General features: G+C 42.2%; 1 protein-coding gene across 2 annotated transcripts in view; it reads right to left on the minus strand.

The window, feature by feature from the left end:
• Positions 1-24,189, minus strand: part of GNAL (G protein subunit alpha L) — a 322,167-nt gene that overhangs the window by 21,001 nt on the left and 276,977 nt on the right. For both annotated transcript variants that reach the window (XM_034762589.1, XM_034762590.1), the window contains exon 6: positions 5,510-5,564. In XM_034762589.1, coding sequence (XP_034618480.1) covers positions 5,510-5,564 — 55 coding nt within the window. The remainder of the gene's footprint in view (positions 1-5,509; positions 5,565-24,189) is intronic.

The following is a 24,189-nucleotide window of genomic DNA, read 5'->3' on the forward strand; positions in this document are numbered from 1 at the left end:
GGTATTTCTATCTATTTAACTATAGGAAGAGGAGATGTCGTGGCACTGTTCCGAGCTCCGTCTTCAGCCGAGGACGGGCTACGCGCGCGCTGACTAAGACTCCAACGGCCGCAAGACAGCTGCTGCACACGTGCGGCCCAACCAGGCACTGCTACCGAAAATCTTCAATCAACGGTGCCAGGACGCACTGTCACCTGAAGTGGAGCACCCACAGGGACAGCACTCAAAGAAGAATTGTACAACCTTATCCTTATCATCAGGGTTTGAACCCTGAACCTTCTAATACTGCAGCCCAGACTGCTATGACTTGAACTACAGAATTAACTACAGTAGATGGCAGCAGAAGATGGCTGTTTTCTCAGAGGTGGGAAGAAGCCTGGTCTACCTCTCTCTCTTTCTCTTCTTCCTGCCTAAGAGTCGGAGGAACTCCTGTACCATGTGCTGCCCTTGGAAGATGGCATGAGTTGCTGTGGCCAGGGACTAGTGGGAGCAAGCCTGGCCCAGCTCTCTCACTGCCCATCACCCTATGAGTTAAGAGAGCTTCAAGCCCACTTGGAGTGCTACAAGCTGGAGAGGGGAGGGAAATGGGCGACTGGGGCTGTGTACTGAGTCTGGGGAGGGGAGCCCAACCTGGTCTCTTTCTCTACCCTCCAACAGCCACTGCTACAGGTGCTCTGAATAGTTATCAGTAAGGCTACGTTTTAGTCACGGGTATTTTTAGTAAAAGTCATGGACAGGTCACGGGCAGTAAACAAAAATTCACGACCCGTGACCTATCCATGACTTTTACTATATATCCCTAACTAAAACTTGGGCGGGGGGGCCGCGGGTGCTCAGGGTGGGGGCAGTCCAGGGGTGCCACAGGTGCTGGGGGAGGTGGCCAGGCAGCAGAGTGTGGCCCGGGACCCAGATGGTGCTGGGGAGAGGGGGGTTGGCAGGGGCTCCCTACCCGGCTCTGCATGTCCCTGCAGCTCCTAGGCCGCGGAGGGGCCAGGAGGCTCTGCATGCTGCTCCCGCCACAAACACCGGCTGCGCAGCTCCCATTGCCTGGGAACCACTGTGGGCGGGACCTGTGGGCATGGGCAGCATGCGGACTCAGTCCCCTGGCCCCTCCTCCACCTAGGAGCTTCAGGGCTATGCCAGTGGGAGCTTACCCTGAGGTAAGCACACCCTCCCCGCACCCTCCAACCCCTCAGGGCAGGCCCTGAGCCAGCACTGGCCGCTGCAGAAGTCACAGAGGTCACGGAATCTGTGACTTCTGTGATCTCTGTGACAGACTCGCAGCCTTAGTTATCAGACACTTCCCAGTAGCCCAGCTGCCAACATTTTCCTGAGGAATGCAAGTAATAGAAGAGAAATGATGATTTTTATAAATTATCTCAGAAAAACCTGAATGGAATTTTAGGGGATAAAGACACTTGTCTTGCTCAAAGAAAGCCTTTCTCTATTCCAAATCTCAAAGATCTTCTGCAAACAACGGACGTGTGAGAACTGCTCAAATACAAAAAACCCCGGAACATAACTTTCTACTATATATACCAGCAAGCGTTAGGCTACCTAAACATACAAGTCCCTACCAACTCCAGCTATAACAAAGCCATCAAGAATGACAGCAAAATGTGCAGAAAGGCTCCAGAGGAAAAAATGGCCTAAGGAGATGGGGAAACCAAAGAGTGAGGCTCCCTCTTTGCCTATTTCTCCCCAGTTGCACCAGGAAGTTTGAGGCAGAAGTCAGGTCATGATTCTAGGAATGAATCTTTAAGTCTTATGAAGGCTAACCTGCTCTGAAACCACCTTCCAGCTGCAAAGTCATCATCTTCTCAGACAGCTTTAGTAACCTGTTTGCATATTCCATTTCTATTTTGTATTCATTCTGCTGTATGATTTTTGCCTTGTGAATATTGTTTACAAATACTATAGTTATAATTAAGGCTGTGTTTATGTCACAGAGGTCATGGAAGTCACAGAATCCAGGATTTCCAGAGACCTCGGTGACATTCTCTGCTTCAGCTCCAGGGGCTGCAGGACTCTGGAACTAGCAGCCAGCAGGGCCCTGGCAGGGTTCCGGCAACAGGCGACAGGAGCGACAGCCAGCCCCTCTGCAAGGTTCCAGCGACAGGTAACAGACTCCTGAGGGGCCCTCCTCAGAGTTTCAGCAACGGGCAACAACCTCGTGCAGAGGGGAGGGGGGGCGCCTCGGGTGAGCAGCTGGGGGTGTCTCGTTTTCTTTTTAGGAAATATGGTTACCCTGCAGCTTCCAGTTGCTGTGGGCAGAGGGGGGACCCCACAGCTCCCAGCCACCATAGTGGCAGGGGAAACCATGGAGCCGCAGCAGCAAAAGTCACAGACAGGTCAGAGCTTCCATGAATTTTTATTTATTGCCCGTGATCTGTCCGTGATTGTTACTAAAAATAACCATGACAAAATCTTAGCCTTAGTTATAATTCCTTTGCACTGCCGCATATCTCTTGGAGCATCTGGATAGTCTTGTGGTTAAGGCCCTCAACCACAGGAGACCTGGATTCCATTGCTCACTCTGCCATAAACTTCCTGTATGACCTTTGGTAAGTCCATTAATCTCTCTGTGCCTCAGTTACCCAACTGTGAAATGAGACAATACTTTCTATCTCCCACCCCATATATGCCTATTTACACTGCGAGCTTTCCAAAGCAGGACACTCTTTTACTATGTGTATGTAAGACCTATCTCAAGTCAGTTGGGACCTGTAGATGCTACCATAATACAAGTAATGAAAAAATACAAATACTTTAGCCTACATCACTGGAGGGCTGAATGGACATAGCATCAAGGCATCTGGGAAAGGAGTATGTGACTGACAGGCAAATTTTTGGTACCCATGCCAGAAGGCCTCTGGATGCCATAACAAAATATAATGAAACAATTTAAAAAAATGAGCGGCCTGCCTAATGTTACTTTCAGTAGTTATAGAGAAGGAAGGTCACTCTGAAGACTGATCCTGAAATATAAAGTTTAAAAATTTAAATGCACATACACTTTATTTAATCCCAAGTGCCCAGTCCCAATTGAATAAGCAACAAATTTGTTCTAGTTTCACAGTGGTATAAATGATATAATAAATCCATATGATGCATCTGTGTCCCAACATGAAACTACAGGCCAACCTATAATCCCACAAACAAAGTTTAGATAAAAGGCATGGCCTACGGGAAATAGGTGTTGGTTGGAGGCAAAGGGGAAGAAAAATAGAAATCCTTCCTGTAAGGCGTTGGACTCACCCCTGCGGCGCCTCCTGCTGGTCGTCCATGGGAATTAGCTTGTCCCAGCTCCGAAGCGCCCTCTGCAGGCCAGTGATCCGCCTGCCCCTTGGCCCCCATGTCCCTCCCAGGACCTGGTGCCCTTTTATCTGGGGGGCTGCCCCCTAGCAGTAACCCCTTTCTCTTTGGGTCTCCCCTCCCCAGGGAACCCCCACCCACTATCCCCACCTCACCTCAGAATAAGGCCACTGCCAGTCGTCAACTAGCCCCCGCTCCCTGGGGCAGACTGCAGTATAAGTCACTCATCATCGGCAAGGAGGGTTTGGACCTGCTGCCTTTGCCTACCCCTGGGCTGCCCTCTGCAACCCCCAGTACCTATTTGCCTTTTGCTAGGCCGCAGCCTGGGGTTTTCCAGGCTGGAGCTCCCCGGCTCCTCTGCCTTTCCCCAGCCCTGCTCCACTCAGGTACCCTGTCTCTAGCTCCCTGCAGCCAGGCCCATCTCCCTCTACAAACAGAGAGAGACTCTGAGCTCCTGGCTCCCAGCCTCTTATATAGGACCAGCTGAGGCCTGATTGGGGCATGACCCACCTGTGGCTACTTCCCCACTCAGCCTAGCAGCTTTTTCCCTTCCAACCGCCCTCCCTCAGGGCTGCCTTTAAACCCCTCAGGGCAGGAGAGGGTAACCACCCCGCTACACTTCCCCTTCTAGCATGTTTATGGCCTAGTGCAGGGGTCTCAAACTCAATTTACCTTAGGGCCAGTGCCAGTCCTCAAATCCTCCCAGCGGGCCAATGTCACTCATGCCGCCCAGAACCCACTCCCCAAAAACTCCACCCCTACCTGCCTAAGGCTCTGGGACGGAATTTGGGTGGGGGAGGAGGTCTGGGGTAGGGGATTGGGGTGCAGGCTCTGGGAGGAAGTTTGGGTGCAGAAGGGGTGAAAGGTTGGGCACTGGGAGGGGGTCTGGGTGCAGGCTCTGGGATGGAGTTTGGGGGCTGGGGTGTGTGTGGGGACTGGATGCAGGCTCTGGGAGGGAGTGGGGATGGGGCGCAGACTCTGGGAGGGAGTTTGGGGGTGGAAGGGTGTGTGTGCGCAAGGGGGTGCAGGCTCTGGGAGGGAGTTTGGGGGCTGGGTGTGTGTGGGGACGGGGTGCAGGCTCTGGGAGGGAGTGGGGACGGGGTGCAGGCTCTGGGAGGGAGTTTGGGGGCGGGAGGGGGTATGTGGGAAGGGGGTGCAGGCTCCGGGAGGGAGTTTGGGGGCTGGAGTGTGTGGGAAGGGGTGCAGGCTCTGGGTGGGGGGTGGTGGTGTGGCACTTACCTGGGGCTCCAAGGTGGGGTGGACTGGGGGGGCCTCCGCAAGCTTCTGCCCCCAGGCACCGCTCCCGCAGCGTCCCATTGTCCGCAGGGGCGCTCGGGGTGCGGGCAGCGCACAGAAGCACAGCCCCGTCCCGCACCGCCCCTGGGCTGCAGGGAAGGGCCGGCAGCCACTGGAGCGAGCAGACAGACGTCGCTCAGCTCCACTGTGCTGCCGGGCCCCCTGGAGGGGGGGGAGCGCCCAGGCGCGACAGGTGGTGCCAAGGGAGCGATCCGGCCCCAAAACTGCTGGAGCCCCGCGGGCCACATTGGGGAGGATCGTGGGCCATCTGGGAGTTTGAGACCCCTGGCCTAGTGGATCTACAGTGCAAACTCATTAGATATGCTTCCACCAGAGTTGCTTCCTCCTACACACTAGAGTAGGTAGCTATCACAGAGCTCTGGTTCTGCCACATGCAGAAGGCAGAGTCCCCAGTGCACCACCTCTCTCCTGTTTGCCACCACTGCCGCACAGTAGAAATTAAACATTTCTTTTACATATGGAGGCCTGCCCAGGAAAGCTTGGATTTCTCAGTTAGTGTCGAATGCTGTGGTTTGGGGGAGACAGAATGGGGATGTAGGGAGGAAGAACAGATGGATCATAGGAGTCAACAACAGCACTGATTTGTATTAATCTAGCTAGTTCCACTAAAGGGACTCTTAACATATTTTGAACTGGAATATTTCACTATCTCCTTAGAGTGCTGGCTGAAGTACTGCACTGGATTCAAGAATTATGTGTTTTGCCATATTTCTATGAAACATCAAAATCAGCTGAGATTAAAGTAATGTTTACTTAAAGAATTCATGTAAATGTGTTTCTAGTTTCTCCCCCCAAAGGAAATTATATTACATCAGAAATTACTAACTTTCAAAAATAGGTACCCTAGTTCACACACTACCTCTTCAGTTTTACTTACCTGGTCTGTGGGTGTATAGTCAACCATACTGACGCTGTCAATTCTTTCCAGAAAGCTAGAATAAAAAACACACACACACATTTAGAAAATCGTGAACTCTACAATTTCTATTACCTTTTCAATTTTAGATTCTAACACTTATAAAAAGATGGGTTCAAGGTTAACGCCTAAGTCTAACAATTTACTTTGATCAAGTATTTTCTGTCTGCACCACACCATTTACCCAGTCCGTGTTGCAATATTATGCTTTATACTTACCGTCAGGCAATATCCACAAATAAGTCAAATGGGATCAAAGTAAATATGAATTTTGTAAAACTGCATTAAATAAAATGTTGTTTTAAATCCACACTTCCTCATATGAGATAATGCATCTATGCAACAAGAACATTGTCAAGTTGTTCAAACCTAAAACTTAGGATTTGGTTAAAAAAAGTGGGAAGAGGAGTTTGTTTTGTTTTATAAACAAAACCTATTTAAAAATATTATTAATTTTAATAATCTACTGTAAGGGGTTAGTATAACATAATTAAGGAAATTAAAAAAAAAATTAAATGTGCCCAGGATTAATTAAAATGTGGGTCTCTTCCCCAGGTTTTTTGGAATTTTTTGTTTGTTTTCTTGTTTGAGCCCAGATGGCTCGTTTTCAGGGATTGCCTGAATGACTTAGAATCTGTCTTGAATTTCTGTATTGTTTTTGGTTCACATCCTCTCTCAGTGAATCCACCTCATGGTATAAAGTTATCGTTACCAAGATTTCTCCCTAAATTAGCAAGTTTCTCCCCCATTTTTCTAATTTTTATAGGTATGCATGGGGAATTTATTTAATTACAGTGGGTAATATGAAAACATGTTGAACTCCTGACTTTCAAAGTGACTCAAACAGACGGCTTCACACACAGTCTGGTTGCAAAAATACCCCTCCAAACCCTATTTGTACAGTACTTTGCCATGAAGACAAATTTAAAGAGAATGAAAGAGACAGTGTGTATATGTGTGTGTATATATATACACATATATAAATAAAATACAGTAATTGCAGTAATTTTTTTTTGTTTTCCACTGCCATAACTGCAGATAACTGAGATACAATAATCAGGGAACTCCATGATCATGAGGTTATTTTTAAATGATATGTACATTAAAAATATTACAAATAACAGCAGTATAGTTTATGCTTTAGTGAAACTAGCTACACGTGATCTGTACTGAAAAAAAATACAGCATTGTATGGTGATCATCATCATCTTACTTTATCAAGCAACAATCATATAATTAGTATCTAATAAGTCTATATTTGTTACTACTAGAGTTTGGCATAATCTCAGTGTCTTCACAGTACATTAACCTTTTAATGTAGTACTAGCAAATTTCCCATGGTTTATGTTTTTTATAACTGAACATTTGTATGGTTTTCTCAAATGTAAAAAAAACAAACCCCAAAACAAACACCCAATATTATTTTTTGCAGAGAGAAAAATAATTCTTGAATAACCTGCATATAAATTACCTACTTGGTTAATTACCACAATATTAGATTATAGCTTTGACAACCAAATAAATGCACTGCTTGTACAAGTAATGGATTTCAGAAATGAGGCGATATGGAGCTGACATCATCTTACTAAACACACAGGCTCCTCTTCCATTACAACATTAAATACATTAACTTGAACTCTTTTTCTAAAATTGCTTTCCATAGAACATTAATTTCTGTGTGCCCCCAAGTACTTCTATTAATTGCCTCTTGTTGGAATTTACATTTTGCAGGTGTACATCATAGAATACTAACGATACAAGATGCAAAATTTAGATTTGATATGCTTAAAATGTGAGAATTCATTCCACCCTTATTAATCCTTATATCAGCGACATCTGAATAATGAAAATGCAATAGAAAACCAGTAAAAGTTGATAATATAATCATTTTTTCTCTTTGTACAGGTACACGTACACAACCTACATAATATGTAAAGCTAAGTAAACAGAATTAATTTCTACTGTGTTTTTGTATTTACAGTATTGAAAAATCCTCTATTTGTGCATATTCTTGACAAACATTCATTCAATATTTTTGTCAAGCCTGCAGTAAGTGTTTTACATAAATTTGCATTGAAATGAAACATGTAGGCTTTCATGTGTGTAATGAAACTATAAAACATTGTACACAATCCAATTAGATTTATAAATTCACAAACCCATTTTTTATTTATGAATAATTTTAATCTATAATTGGCATAATACAGTATTTAGTTTCTTCTGTACACTAATACTTTGTAGCACCATTTTTTACATATCCTGACATGGAAGAATCTGCAATTTAAGTGTGGGGGCAAGACTGATGAAAAGGTCATCAAGCCTCTATAAGTAAACTGGGTTAGTTCACTGTTGACTTAAAGCATGTTAAAATGGACTGGAGAAATAAAAAAATAATCACCTGACATTATTCTTTCTATCTATTAATATGTCTATCTGTAGTTTTATAAATATCCTTAGCAAGTTTCCTAGGAAACTCAGCTGACAGTTTGACAAGCAATCTCTAAATTTTATATCATGCAAGCTGTGAATACAAAAGTGCCAGGTTTCAGACCTGCATAGATAGGAACTATCAATAGGTATTATTCCTTCTAAAAAAGCATGGCAATTTGAGCAACTGTAGTGGCCAAGCAAATATTTTTTGAAAAAAGGATTAATAAATACTTAGGTAACAGTAGGTAGTCATACATCAAAAACCCTTTCTAACCAGGTGAATTATCAAGGGGAAACATTTAGCTAATTATTCTATATGGATACTCCTAAAATAAACAAAATAAAAGGAAATTCTTAGTCATAAGAATAAAATAAAAATGAAAACCATACTATGTTTGTGCAAGTTTATTTTGAGCCTTATTAGAATTGAAAGACTAAACTGCAAAGAGATGCAATAAACTGCATTTACTGTGTACCTCTGATTCACTTGCACTCTACCCACTAATACATCTTCCAGGGTCTTGTCCTAACTTCCCAAACCCCTAGTTTCAAACAGCTGCAATTTAGAACAGGAAATCAACACCGAACCAAACGTTTTCTTCATTCCTCAAAATTATAATACTCTGAAGCCCAGGAAGAGCAGTATTTAATTCTGCTCCCGTGACAAGTTTTAAGTCTGTTTTCCTGAGATCCTACAAAACTAGAAATGAGAATTTCATACCACTGAAAAAGAGCATTTCCTCAGATATTCTTTGGTGATAGCTATTGAAAGTGAGACCTAATAATTCCAATTGCCTCTATTTATTGAAGTCTACAGAGGTAAAGGAGGATCACAAATCTGTCATCAGTCCAAGTAAGGCAGCTGGATAGCAGTAACTGTTTATACTTTTGATAGGTCACTGAAGGCTTTGGAGACTCTTTGTTAAGAGAGAGAGGAGAGTTATCTAACTGCCGGACTCACATTCAGCCCTCTTACAGAGGGCAATTAATCCTGTGTACATGCCACAGGCAGACATTTTATGATTAGATTACCTATCTCAATTACCTATAGAACTGAAACTGAGTTCTCTTGGGTAGCTGCTATGAGAGAAGATTCTGGTGATGGTAAAAATTTATTATAAAATGTCTGCTTGATCAGAGTGTGGCTGTCCGTGCCCTTTACACCTTCTACTCTCTTAAAGACACAAGACTAGAGTGTGTTGGTTTGGGGAATGCCCTAGTTTCCTTAATCCCACAAGTTCCCACTGATGGGCTTGCACTGCGCTCCACTCTGTTTCCCAATAATCAAAGTGGAGTTTGGTAAAATATTCTATTGGCGATGTACTAATCATTAAAAAAATCCACTTTATAGATGATTTGCTGATGGGTTTCCATGAACAGAGATGGCGTAATATTTAAACAGATAAATACAAAACAAACAAACAAAATCTTAAGTGTTGCTAATATATAGTTTTAAAAATTTCCTTGTGCTCTTGGAGCATTCTAGTCCATCCTCAATAGGGTTTTGCAGTGGTTTCCCATGCAGGAAAGGGGATCAATAAAACAATGAACAGACTTTCAAATTGGGCAGAGGCAGTAAAACAGCATCTGTTTTTAATCCATTCCGGAGCCTGAAGCACTTACTGTAGCTAAAAAAGAATATAGTTTTACAGTTCCAATTGTTTAAGCAACCACAGAAGAAAATAACTCATAGAGACAGAGATAATGTTACTAAATTTTGCATTTATTTATACAATATTTAAAACATAGTTATTGATAATTACACATTCATGTTTCTACTATATTGTCTAAGAGTTCTATTGGGAATAAACACATTTATAGTACTTAATTTTTGTACTCTAGAAGTATAAAATATCTGTTTCAATACACACACACGAGAGACTGAGAAGGTGGTTGCAAGTGAGCACAATACCTTAGCAAAGGGAGAGAAAATCTGGACTTTTAAAAAGGCAAATGTCTTTTGGAAAGCTTTGAATGTATACAATGAATTTTAAGAGCAGATGAGACAGCCTGTAGAGGGCAGCATTTACTAAACCACACACCCTTCTTTACCTGGGCAGACCCTCACTGCAGGAGTTTCATAGTGCAACCTCTTCACTGACAGAATATACATACATTTTAGTTTAACAGCATGAGCTTCCACAGAAAAAAAGTGCAAAATGTATTGTAAATGAAACCAGATTTTAATACAGAATGCTTGGGTTTAATTTAATAGCCCTTAACATATCAGAAGTGCACAATTTAAAATGGTCTATTCTCCCATTGATATGCGGGTGTAATAGACTCATTCTCTCACTGTGGTAACTAGCAAATGGACATAGCCTATAGGAAAACAGTGGGATTTGTCCAGAGGGACAGGCAATTCTCTAATCTCATTCATTAACCCTTTTACTTCAGAGCATCTTGCCAGCTCTCCTCTTTGGGGAATACTTTATAGAAGAGTCTTACATGACTGGAAGATAGCAAGGGTAAGACTCCTCCCTATCTTCAATAAGAAGGCGTTACAGGGCTCTGGAATTACTGTTGAGAAGGCTCTGACGTTCCCGATTTTGTATTTGTGCTTTGTTATTTATAGTGCACTGGACAGTTGTAGCTGCCACATTGGTCCGGTCTTACCCGATTGTAAGGCTTTACAGATCTGCATCAGAACCTTGAATTGGACCTGGTAGTGAACAGCAACACAGGATCGAGTTTAAGAACAGTGATGTAGGTTGCAGATAGGTTCTCTTTATTCCATCTCACTTAGGCATTCGGCTATTGAGCTATGTCCCTACTTGTAATTTCTTCATGAACTTTTTGTCTCACCTCAGAGAGAGTGAGTTACAATAGTACAGCCTGAAGGTGATAAAGTGTATGGATTTCTGCTACCAAATCATCAACCATAAGGGATGCATGGGGAGTTATGCATCAGTGTGCATAGGTGCTGGAACTAGGGGTGCTGGAGGTGCTGCCGCACCCCCTGGCTTGAAGTGGTTTCCATCATATACAGGGGTTTGCAGTTTGGTTCAATGGCTCTCAGCACCCCCACTATATAGATTGTTCCAGCACCACTGTCAATGTGCATCAAGGGAAGAACAGATTTCTTAAACTCCTCACAAAGAAATCCCTTGATGATGAAACCTCTCTTGGCTCGGGTAGCTATGGCATTACACAGTCCTAACTAGCACATGAGAATGCGTAGTCTCTGTCATCTTATAAATTGGTTATATCTACCATCAATCCCCACCTCCTGAAGCAAGTAGGGCTGAATTAAAAGGGGAAAAAGTTAAACCAATCTCATAATGCTTTTTCACCATTAATGAACTAAACCTCGCACTATTCCTGTGAGGTATAGACATATTATTTAACACCTCTTTATACAGAAGAAAGCAGATTCAGAGAGGTTAAAAGCAGTGGCATATATTACTGAATGGGGCCCATATGTAACCTAATCCAAGGGCCCCACCCCACAACAAATCAAAGGGCAGATGGTATTTAGAAATAGGCTTGATGAAGATAAAGAAAAATACCTAAAACATGGGTAACTCCTATTACACAGAGTTTTGGTTTTTTGTTATAAACATCACTAGGCATTCAGTTTAACCCCTCTTATTACTTGCCAAATTGCCTTTTCCCAGCAATGTACTCTAAGCCATCTATGCAAAAAGGCCTCACAGCTTTTGGCCAAACCATTAACCTAAGCAAATACATTAAGGCAATACATTCAAGCACAATCAATGTTTTAGATATGTTTTTAGTAACTTTGTTCCATTTAATAACAATGGTTTGGGTTTTTTTAAATTGAAAGAACACACACACACACAAAGATCAAACAGTATAACTTCTCCATCCACTTGCCCTCTCTTGACTCCCTAAATCTGTTATGCAGCATTTCCTGTTGATGGCAGTGTGAATTTTGGGAAAAGCCTCGTTTCCTCCTAATTTAGCTAACTAACCACTTTTTAGCCCAACAGATGTTTTTGCTTTGTGAACCAATGAGAGGTCTTTGGGGATCATCATTAACCCTCTTAACATAAACACTGCCTAAGATTTAAACCTGGAAAATTGCCATTTACACAGGGATTAGCAGGCTCTGGCAGAATTGAGACTCAGATCTGTATGCCATTCCTCTACAGTACAGAACCACACTGAAAACCTTATTCATCTGCTATCCTAACATGCATGATCCCAGAGAACAGGGAGGGAAAAGGGTGAAGAGCAAAAGGAGAAAGGAGAGAGAAAGAATTTCTGCTAAAGCAGGTGGTAACACAAATTCATTCCTAAAGGTCAAAATGATGGAGCTTTTCAAAACAGAAACTAAGATAGAAACAGAACTATTACCGGATGTTGCTTAGACTTGGGCATAAAGTACCCGATTCTCATTACAATGACACCAGTATAATTCTATTGATTTCAGTGGGGTTACTTCTGATTTATACTAGCAGAGAGGAGATTCAGGCCCATAATCTTTATACATATACTGGTATATCTGTATGACATACACACAGCGATCTGATAACTATCATAACTATCCCTTGTGAAATACAAAGGCTTCATACAGAACATTCTGAAATAATAATAGCCACTCTCAGTAGAGGGCCAAAAGAGAATAAATCAAAATAGTAAGATCATGTTACATATCTAGAGTGCTTTGCAAACTTAAATTGATACATGATATACAGAGATCACTTCATCCACACTGTTGGAATGGAACAACTGTTTAACACCATACAGCAACACTGCCCAACAGCTTAGGTCAGGAAGTGAAGAATACCATAAGTGTACAGGGATTTAGATAGGCAGAATGTAATTACTCAATTAAAATTTGGCTGCAGTGTCTTTCATATGTCTGAACAAATAATCAAGACCTTGGTTCTATGTCCCACCCCTGCAGTTTGCTTCTTCCAAAAAGAACTTTGACACTTATGTTCTTGGAAGCCAAACTAAGGACAAAAGTCTTATTAACATTTGGCATTGTCAGATGCATCTGATTTATAAGCATCAATTACATAGCAGAAACACTCTTCAGCCCACTCTTGTTTGGGAATGCAAAAAGTTGCTGGAAGGAGGTGAAAAGTAAGGAAAACTTCTCTCTGCAGGATGTTACAAGTGCAGCTTACACTTTTCTTTTGAAAGCTTATCTTGGTACCTATGTATGAGATAAGCAAACTGAAAACTTTTACTATCCTGTCAGATAATTTTAAGGCAGGAGTTTTGCCCATATGGGAAAGGTAAACGGAGAGTGTTAACAGAGAAAGTGTGAAATTAATTCTCCCAGTGTGTAAGAAGAAATAGGAAACTTGCGTGGCAGACTTAAACTGGCCATCTGAGAGGTGGCAGCGAACAACAATTCTATTCTCTGAGCTGCAACAGTGGCCATTTCCCTTCTGCACTGTGTAAGCATGGATCAGTGGCCGTTTCCTTGGCCCATCTCCAATGCTCTGCTCCCATAGTCTGTCTATTTTTATTCTCAGTTGTTTTGTACAGAGGGCTCTCTGTGTACACTCCACGAGCAACCCTTTCCCATACAGGGATACTATATGGTTCAGCAACAAGGAGAACTTCTCCTGGGGATGTGGGTGAATTCCACCCAAAAGGAGAATGCTCCTTTGGGTTCTCTAAGGACACTGAAACCACTCACTGGTACTCATTTACAAAGGTGAGAAAAGATCCCCCCAAAGATGATCAAAGGCTCAGAACTTAAAGTAAGGGGAAATGTCTGGAACTGACATCCTTCATCCCAAAGTATTCTAAAGCATTTTACCAGACTACACAAAGGAATCACTTCACCCACCACTGAAGTACAGCCATCCCTCTTTGGGGAAGTAAAGGAGGAGCACAGCAACCCTGCTCAACAGTTTATAATGTTGACCAGAATTTAACTGGACACCTCCTCTCCTATTCCAGATCGCACAGACCATCTCCCTCCCATCCCCAATCACAACATCCCTTCGCAACTACAGCAATTACTTACCTGAAAAAGTAATATGAGGAAAATATTTCAAGCATTCTCAGCTGTCGTTTAAAGTAGATTAGCAGCTGGAAACGAGGACAATGGCCAGCACCATGAGGCACCGTGTATCTAACAGTGGAGATGCAAATATTAGGAGTGACCACTAAGTGCCACAAAATGGTCTTTACATTTCCAAATAAAGATGTTGAAAAATACTCATTGTTAAGTAATCGTTTAATCTTGCCCATTTTAGAACAGGATATATTTAACCACTGCATGTATTTAAGCAGTCAGTCATGACATGCACAGCATTGCTGAGCGATTATTCCATGCCTTAGGTAGTTAGTGTAAGGCAAGAAACCTGGCAACCAAGTAACTTCCATTACCTGAGAAAAACAAAGGCTGCAGTTTTGTGCCTGCTGTAAGCAGAATACAGTGACCATGCCCAATTTGCTCTTAACGGTTCTAATTCTTGTTAAAATAACTAAAACCACAGTAGGACTATAAAATCTAATGCTCACTACTAGCATCACAATCGTACCCCACATACTTCTTATCCTGGGCTGTGATACCAGTAATAATAACTGGTACTAGGCTGGTAGAGGAACACACAGGGCAAGTCTACCCTACCGCTTAAGGTCGATCGAACTTACGTCACTCAGGGGTATGAAAAAGACACCCCCCTGAGCAATGCAAGCTACAACAACCTAAGCGCTGTCCACACTGGCGCTACGTCGGCGGGAGATGCTCTCCGCCTCTCTCGGAGGTGGAGTAATTATGCCAACAGGAGAGCACTCTCCCATTCGCACTTCTTCACCAGATGCGCTACAGCGGTGCAACTGTGCAGATGTAGTTCTTCTAGTGTAGACCTGCCCTCGATGAATGTTCCTCATCCCCCCTCACCACTCCCTTTCTGCCCCTTCTCACTGACACCTCTGGAGGGTAAGTTAGCAATATCCCCCATGGCATTGGTTATTAAAACAGCAATATAATTATGTTAGGTGGGGAGTAGTTATGTAACAGTTTGATTCCCACCTGCTTTCCTTTTTAAAAAAAAATTGACATTTTGTTTTTATTAGTTTTTAAAATCCATCACTTCCCCCATCCCTAGTTAGCAGCTACTATTTTGCAGGCCAAAGCCACTAGTTTAGGGAAAGTTAGAGGAACGTCAGCTAGTTTACACACTAATGTGCACACCTAGTCTGGGATGACGGGTACCCCTCAGCTGGGAACAGGGTGTTCCCCATCCTGCAGGAGTAATCCTGCCAGTCCCATTGAGGCTTGTGGTAACTGTCTGTCTATTGGAGCCAATACAGAGTGGCAGGGAAGCTGTGAAAGAGAGGGGCCAGGGCAACATGAAGCATCATGGCTCTGTGGCTGCAATGAGCTATTCATAAGTGAACCCCTGTGCCCATGTGGGGCTGCTCGTGCTCAACTCATTGCAGGATCGGGACCTACATTAGCAACTTTCAGAGCTGAGCAACTTGACAGGCTAAAGAACGTGTTTCATGGTGCTACCATGATAAAAGCTGCAGCTTTCAATATTACAAAGCACTACTGCAGTGCAGCAAAGCTCTGTGTGTTAGAACATTTTAGAAGCTGTTGCTCCATTGGCAGGGGGATGTTGTGAGTTGCTTAGTTTCTAGAAAATGTAACAAGCACCATCACTACAAGGATGGAGTTTTGCTGAACTGATCTCTGATGCAAAGCTATTAAAGCGGTCTTCTAACTCCACTGAAGCCAATTATAAAAGTACTCTCTCTGAAACACTCATTCTGTACTGAACAACTTCTGGAGCTGCAGAAAACAGCTTCAGAGAAGAAATTTTACCTTTCTACTCTGACTTTCTTCTTAAAACGTTTTTATATCTACACCTTGTGGAAAAAAATTTAGATTTACATGAGAAGTGTTGGGCAGTGCTGCATACAAATTTACAAGTACGGTATAAATGTCAAAAATCCAGAGCTGCTTGCCAGCACATTTAAATATTGAGACCATTTTTTTTTTTAAAAGAGAAGGACAAGATTTTAAAAACCCTACATCCACATAATTGTCCATGTCACTCCAATCTTGACAACTACGACAGCAAAATCCCTAACAATCTGCTTTTGCAGGGGAAGTTTGTATCATTTCATGGCTCAGTTTCTATGGAATATTCTGCGAAGTAGTGTATCTGGTACCTACATGAAGAGTGAGACCTAGTCTATACTTAAAAGTTAGATCAGCATAGCTATGGTGCTCAGTGGTGTAAATTTTTCACTCCTGCGTGCCATAGCTATGCCAACCAAAACCCCATTGTAGATTCAGCTAGGTTGATGGAAGAATGCTGCCGTTGACCTACCTATTGCTGCCGTTGACCTACCTATCAAAGTGTGGGGACTCTGGAGAGCCACAGCAGTGGAAAAACCCCTTCCATCGCTGCAGGAAGTGCGGCCACGAGCCCTAAACCTTCAAAAGGTGCTGTAGCTGTGCCACTGTAGCACTCATCATGTAGACATGGCCCGAGAGTCACAGTTGTGACTCTATAAGGACCTGATTTTGCTTTCATGGAAGTCAATGTGAGCCTGATTCTGTTTACATGAAGGTGTCTTGACACTGGTCTGGCAGATAAAAGGGCATTAAAGTGGGTGCAAATTTAATTTATGCCCCTTTAAAGCACCTTTATAATGCCAGAGTGGTGTAAAGGGGCCTTAGTGCAAATGAGAATCAGAGCCTGAGACTTTTTCATTAATTTAAATGATGGTGGGGTCAGGCCCTAATAGTCTAATTCTGCAACGTAGTGAGCACCCCAATCCCACTTAGATGAGGGCATTCAACAACTTGCAAGAGGTGCTTAGCATTTGGCACTATCAAGCCTTAAACTGGTAAAGAGAACATCATTTGGAGCCTGAACTTCCATCTTATGTGTAGAAATGTCATATGGAATTATTGTACCAGTGACCCTCCTCAAGAAGGAATCATTAACCCACAAATCTATTAGTATAGTGTCCAAGTTAACAAAACTAGAATTTGGTTTCAATAATGCAGTGCATTATAGTTCAGTGCAAACAGAGCAGTTGACTAGTTAGCAACTACATAGTGTAATAATTAGAAACATTAAAAAAATTAACTAAGAGTGATTTTTCACTAATACCTAGAAGTTAATTTTCTAGTTTTGGTTTTGTGCTTTCAAACAAATGAGACTTTTGAAACCAAACATTGTCGCACCAAAATCTGCCAGTGTCTATTTTAGTCTAAATAAGCAGACAGCATTTCCTACTATCACTGTTTAATCCTGTAATCCCTTTAGATTGTTAGTAATAATCTTAAATGGATTACAAATAATCCCATTCAAACACCATCCTGGGTATATCTGCTCAATGAATGTACATCTTGTGTTAGGGTTTCACACATCAGGCTACAGAGCATCCAAAGATCATACTTTATTTAAAAAAAATAATAATTTTGCTTTGCAAAAGTGCACACTTGACAAAAGCTTAAAATTAATCTAGAAGAGAACATTTTAAATCATGTGCTCACATGGTAATTGTGATGACTTGTTGGCAACAGAGACCATTCTTTAATTAGGAAAGGGTAACTATTTTGATCAATATTTTCCACATTTTACAATATGTTCTGTTCCACAAGGCCTCAGTGTAATTATTTTTGTATTATTTGAATATAGTCATATTCAAAAACAAACAAACAAAACAAACTATTTAAAACAATTGTGTTTTAAAATTTATTTCAGTATTTATTTTATTATTTATTATGAATGTAAGCAGTACAAATCCTGGGGGGGAAATAGCTTCTGGACCTGCAGGTACAAAGGAGGGTAGGAGGTGAGTATGATATGTAAGAAATAAATAGATTTTCTCAATAGATTCAACTGCAGAAGTGCAGGAAAAGCAGCAGTGTATGTGAGTAAGGAAGAGAACCACTGAAGCAGCAGTTTTCTGTTCTTTGGAGGCGGCTAGCAAAAAAGGGAATTAATTAAATAATATCTACAACTGAATATTATTCAACAGAAATAATATGTACTAAATAATAAAATAAATATTGATATTTAAAAATCATGTTTTAATCTAATACAGGATTTGTGTCTTTCATCTGGACTGCCTTCATTACAAATATGACAGTACACTTGTGACACTCATTAGCACAACATATAATGCAGATAAAAAAAAAAAGTACCAGAGGCCAGGAAAAAAGGGAAGTTCCCAACTGGTTTGGATGTATTCTTCTGTTTAATATCTTTTCTCCCTGAGAGTTGAGTATCAGGCCTGTGTCTCAATACAAGCACTGCAAATGCTCTCTGCCATCGCAGGACCTCAATACAGGTTGTGGAAGTTGCAAACACAGGCAACGGGTAGCAACTGGAAAGGAATTATAGATGGAATACATTCAAAGCAGTTTAAAGGACTTTTGATAAAGTATATTTTTAAAAATTGCTGTTGTGAGGCTGCGGTTCTTTAAAAGTTGGAACATCATCATCATAATCCTCAATACTATTTATTTTGCTAGAAGAATGCTACAGATAAGAGATAATGATAAATAAATGCAGAAATAAATGTAGATTGTTGTATAAAAAGCAATGAGATATTCCACTTATGTGAGACTTCTGAACTTTCCTCAGATTCTTCTCTCTCGCCCCCCGCTCCCCTATACTCTATCCAGAAAGAACAGATTTAAAAATTTTATTAAAGTGAATGTTTAAAATTAAATATACAGAAGTTAAAAGGGAAGGTACTGTACATCTGAGGTCAGGCTTGGGTTATGAGGGATTACAGGTGTCAGTTGCAAGTGTGAAGAGATACATACATATCACATAACCGGCACAGACCCAGATTGGGGTGCAAGAGTTTTTCAAGTGTCAGTGGATTAGTGGGCTCGGGTACGCCACCCATGGAATGTAAAAGGAGTCCAAGTTAGTATCGGTGTAGCGAATGAGTACATGGGTGGGGTGCGTCCCTTGGTTCGTCAGGGAAGGAAGTGGGTTATTTCCCTGGTCGGTGGTCTCAATTACTCAGTGTGGTATTGGTGGTGTCCTGTGATGTGTTCCGTATAAATGTCTCTGGACCACCTGATGGAGTCGGACACCATGAGCTGTCTGATAGTACATGGCTAAAGAATCTATGAGATACCCACTAAAACCATGATTCTATAAAGCCTTGCTCGTGAACTTAACTTCAAGCATGTAAGTAGCTACACTGGACTCAATAAGACTTCTGAGCTCATTGGGACTACTCACATGTTTAACATTTAAGTACATGGCTAAGTCACGGCTGAGATTGGGGCCTCAATGAATGTCTTTTATTGCAGAAGATCTTGAATCTGCTATTTGCATGTTACAGCATAACTTCCAAAGGCTGAATAAAAAGTCTGGGACCACAGTGGGCCCAAGTCCAGCAACATGTGACACTACGCTGATCACTTCAGTTACAGAAGACCCGTTTTATTCTGAGACATGGCCATGCCAGTGTGATAATTATCTTGTTATTAAAGGTGACCTGTAAATAGATTTTTTAAAAAATCCAACTGCTTTGGATTTGGACACTCAGGTTCCCCTAGGAATTGGTGTTAGAGAGTATTCAGCATCCCTAAGAAGTGTCTCTAACTGCCATTGCAGTTTGCCAACCACCAGCCTATGTGACTCTCCAACATGCAGTGAGTCAAACTAAATATACTAAACACTCTATAAGTACATTAAACATGAATATTTAAAAACCACTCAAGAAAGTGGAACAAAACACAATTTGCCTCACACTCATAGGTCAGCTCCTGTTTCTATTGTTGTGGATATGACACACCAGGCACAGTGCGTTCTGGAGAGTCATGAGGGCACATTGTGCTTTGACAGCAAAACTCCAGGCTGCTCAAGGGAACTGAATTACACAGTTAGATGACCCTCAGCTGAGAATGCTCTGCCTCAAGTCCTAACAAATGTATATATATCTAGAGCAGGGGTAGGCAACCTATGGCATGCATGCTGAAGGCGGCACGCCAGCTGATTTTCAGTGGCACTCACACTGCCCAGGTCCTGGCCACTGGTCTGGGGGGCTCTGCATTTTAATTTAATTTTAAATGAAGCTTCTTAAGCATTTTAAAAACCTTATTTACTTTACATACAACAATAGTTTAGTTATATATTATAGACTTATAGAAAGAGACCTTCTAAAAACATTAAAATGCATTACTGGCACAAGAAACCTTAAATCACAGTGAATAAATGAAGACTCGGCACACCACTTCTGAAAGGTTGCCGACCCCTGATCTAGAGGATATCAGAATAAATGCATCAGTTGATCACAGTTGCCACACTCGTGAGTAGGATAATAGCTTGTCTGTAAGGTAAACAGACCACAAGTGGTATGATCTTTTATAAAGCAAGACCAACACACTGAATTACACCTAAACGCAGATGGAAAAACGAACATAATGCTCAAGCACAAGTGCAAAACACTAATACCAACCGTGCTCCGCTGCCACACTAGTACTATCAGATAGTTTCTGTTATGTATGTGGAATTTCTTATCAAATCTATTTCTTTCCTGGGGCTCTCCCTCTCCAATTTTCTTCCTTTAAAGCAACTACCAAATCATAATAACTAGGCTTCTGATATGTACTGTTTAATAACAATTCAAAACAATGAGTAAAGTCCATAGGAAATGAAGATGACTAAGGGAGCGCGTTCCTTTATAACTATTTATGACATCACAACACAACACAACACAACACAACACACACACACACTCCTAAGAGCTATATTATGTATCTTTTAAAACTAGTTTTTAAATGCTATTGATGTAGTTTTTGAACTGGCAATTCCAAAGTTTATGCTCTCTCTCTGTGAATGGCAGGAGGAACTGCATTGCAGAAGGCAAAGATGTGTGTTGGAGGACCAGTGGGTTGATTATAGGGGTTTTTCATGTACAATGCTCCAGAAAACAAACTTTTACATATAGATAATACCACTAGAAGTTTGGTAATGAGTGAGTTAAATCAGTACAATTAACCAGTATGAAAAAATGGAATATTTCTCACCAGTAATTTCCTTTCTGCTAGCAGTGTCTCGCACAATTCTTCATGTCTGGGGCCTGGGAGGCTCTCTTCACTCTGAAGCTCAGGGAGGTGAATCAGAGTTTTGGAGCCACATGGTCTGGTCACACCCCCTTAGCTCTTCCTTGCTTCCATAACGTCATTAATAACAAATATTCCAGAGATGCTAAAATAACTATGCACATTAGACCAAGGAAGATGGTCATATGGTAACAATTCCACTTAATATCTGACCCTTGATTCAAGAGCCATCCAGGTAGAATTGTGGGAAACGCTGCTAGGAGAAAATAAATTATCGATAAGAAATTTTCCATTCTGCTGCTCAACATCTCCCACAATTCTGACACTTAGGAAGAAGTGAGCAGTGAACAAACGGAGAGAGGATTATAGAAAAGGACAGAAAAATGAAAAATGGTCTCCCTCCCATCTATAATATTTGCTCAAAGAGCAAAATCATTTCCAGACCATCGTCTGCAGCAGAGGACAGGAAATCCATCTTGTAATGCTTGATAAAGGTGGTAGCATTTGACCAGCTGGCTGCCTCACAAGTTTTCATGTAGATCCATTAGCTCTTTCTGCCCACAAGGTCGCTAGGGATTGCGTGGGGTGTGCCCTGATCACTTCTGGAACTAGAATTTCTGATGCCTTGCATGCTCTTACAATGCATAGTCTAATCCACCTAGCAATAGAAGACTGGGAAGCTCTATCCTTAGCATTTTGGATTGAAGGATACAAACAGGCAGCTGATCTCTTGAAGGCTGTATGTTTGAGGTAAATTTTCAGAGCCCTTCTGATAGCTAAGTTGTGCCATCTCTCTTCGGTGGGATGCTGTGGCCTTGGACAGAATGTAGAACCACCTCTCAGGAAGCATGGAAAGAAGAGTTCACCTTCGGGATAAATGATTCCAGAGTTCTGAGCATCACCTTATCCTCGTGGAACACACAGTCAGGTTCCTGCCTACAGAGGGCCGTCAGCTCTGAAACTTGCCTATGGACATGTTGGCTATCAGAAAGCACATTTTGATGGACAAATAAAATATTGACATTGACATCAGTGATTTGAAGGGATGGTTTGTCAGGGCTCTCAATACAAGGGGCAAGTCCCACTTGGGAAAAAGAGGTCTAATTGCTGGCTTGGCTAAGTGGATCACCCTTAGGAATCTGGGTACTTGGGGGTTCTCTGCGGATCCTGAAAACATCATGCTACTAAGGGCAGACACCTGAGTGCAATGATGCAGGGTTGGAGACCTTTGTTGAAGCCTTCTTGGAGAAAATCCAAGATAGCCAGAATTTTTGGATTCTAGGGTTTGCTTTGTGTTCCTGGCACCACCTGCAAAACCTGGTCCAGATAAAGGAGTATGCATTCAAGATCAATATTGTTCTACAAGAAAGAAGTGTTTTTATGACATTTGAGGACAGGCCTAATGATACTAGTGCTTCCTTTTCACTAGCCAAGCTGAAAGATGCAGCCGATTCTGGTCCGGGTGAAACAGAGGACCTTGTGAGAAGATGTCCTGTCTCTTTGGGAGCTGTAATGACAATCCCAATTTCAGCTCTACCAGGTCCAAAAACTAGGGTCTCCCTGATCAACGTGTGGTTACCAATATTACTGTCACCAGTTCTCATTTTATTTTCTCGATCATCTTCTCTAATAATGGGAAGGTGGAAACTCAGAGGAAGCTCTGTGGCCATCTGTGTGATAGGGCATCTGTCCCCATGGATCTAGGGTCCACTTCCCTGGTGAAGTACTTTAGTGTCTTCGGTCATGTGGTTCGCAAATAAGTCAGTTGAGGGCAGGCTGAACAACTGGATGATTAACTCTAAGGCCTGGTCTACACTACGGGTTTAGGTCGACTTTAGCAGCGTTAAACCGAATTAAGACTTCCTGATTCAGGCAGCACTCGGAGTTATTCACCTTGTGGCTGCTAAATCAGTCTGCCTTCTTGTTCAGATTGAGAGGAAAAACAGCTCCACCCACTGCATGATTTCCATTGCTTTGGCATATAACACTGGGCTTCTTGTTGACCCTGCATTGTTCACATATGCTACTCTGGTCATGCAGTCTGACTGAATCAGGACTTGGTTCCCCCTCTAGGCTGGAGGGAACCTTTGTAGCACCGACTTGACTGCTACAAGGTCAAGTTCTAGGAGCTTTATGCTGTGGGTCCTTTCCACCAGAGTTCAGATGCTTTGAGCTTTTTAGGATCCCAGGTGTGCTTCCCAGCCCTCCAGACTGACATCGGTTGTGAAGATGAGGGGATCTGGAAGGCATATGGTCATACCCTTGTAGACACTGCCCTGGACTGACCACCATTTTAAGGAGTTGATCATCTGTGCTGGAACCCTCACTTGAACCTTCATGAGTTCCAGGGAGAGATCCCATACTATTAAGAAGAAGCCTTGAAGGACCCTGATGTGTGATTGCTCCCATGGAATGATGCATGATATCAGGGGGCCTAGCAGTTGAAGGCTCAATGCAATAATGGGCCTCTTGCAGTTCCAAAACAACACGAGGAGGTCTTGAATCTTCTGGAACCTCTGTTGAGATAGACATATCCTTGCAATCCAAGTGTCTATGTCCATTCCCAAGTGGGGTATTTGGGTGGACGGAACCAACAAGCTTTTCTTGACGTTGATAATGAAGCCATGCATCTGCATGAGATTCAAGGTCAGGGATGTAGCTCTGTGTGCATTGCTGGAGATGCAACTCTGATTAAGATGTCATCCAGGAAGGGGAACAATTGGCTCTCCTGTGACCTGAGTCTGGCTATGATTACCACCACCATCTTTGTAAAGACCTGGGGGAACAGGATAAGCCAAATGGGAGCATCCAATATTGATAATGCTTCCTATCATAGGCAGATCTTAGGAACATGTGATGGAATGGTCAGATTGGGATGCACAGGTATATGCATCTATTAGATCCACTGAAGTCAGTAAATCCCCCTGGGACAGCGATTCCACTACAAAGATTAGGATCTCCATCTGGAACTTCACTTTCTTTATGCACTTGTTGAGCCTTTTGAGATCTAGAATGGCTTGGATTCCCCTTTATACTTCTGAACAATAAAGAAAATGGAGTATAACACTGAGAATCTTTCTTTGGAGGGAACATTTTCTATTACTCTCATATCCAGGAGGTGCAAAATCTCATTCTGGATTAGATTGTGCTTTATGGAGTCATTCAAGATGGGGGACTGGATGAAAAATGGATGGGGTGGAGCCCTTCACTCATGGGTGTA

The sequence above is a fragment of the Trachemys scripta genome, chromosome 2 (genome assembly GCF_013100865.1).
Source record: "Trachemys scripta elegans isolate TJP31775 chromosome 2, CAS_Tse_1.0, whole genome shotgun sequence".
Classification (NCBI taxonomy): Eukaryota; Metazoa; Chordata; order Testudines; family Emydidae; genus Trachemys; species Trachemys scripta.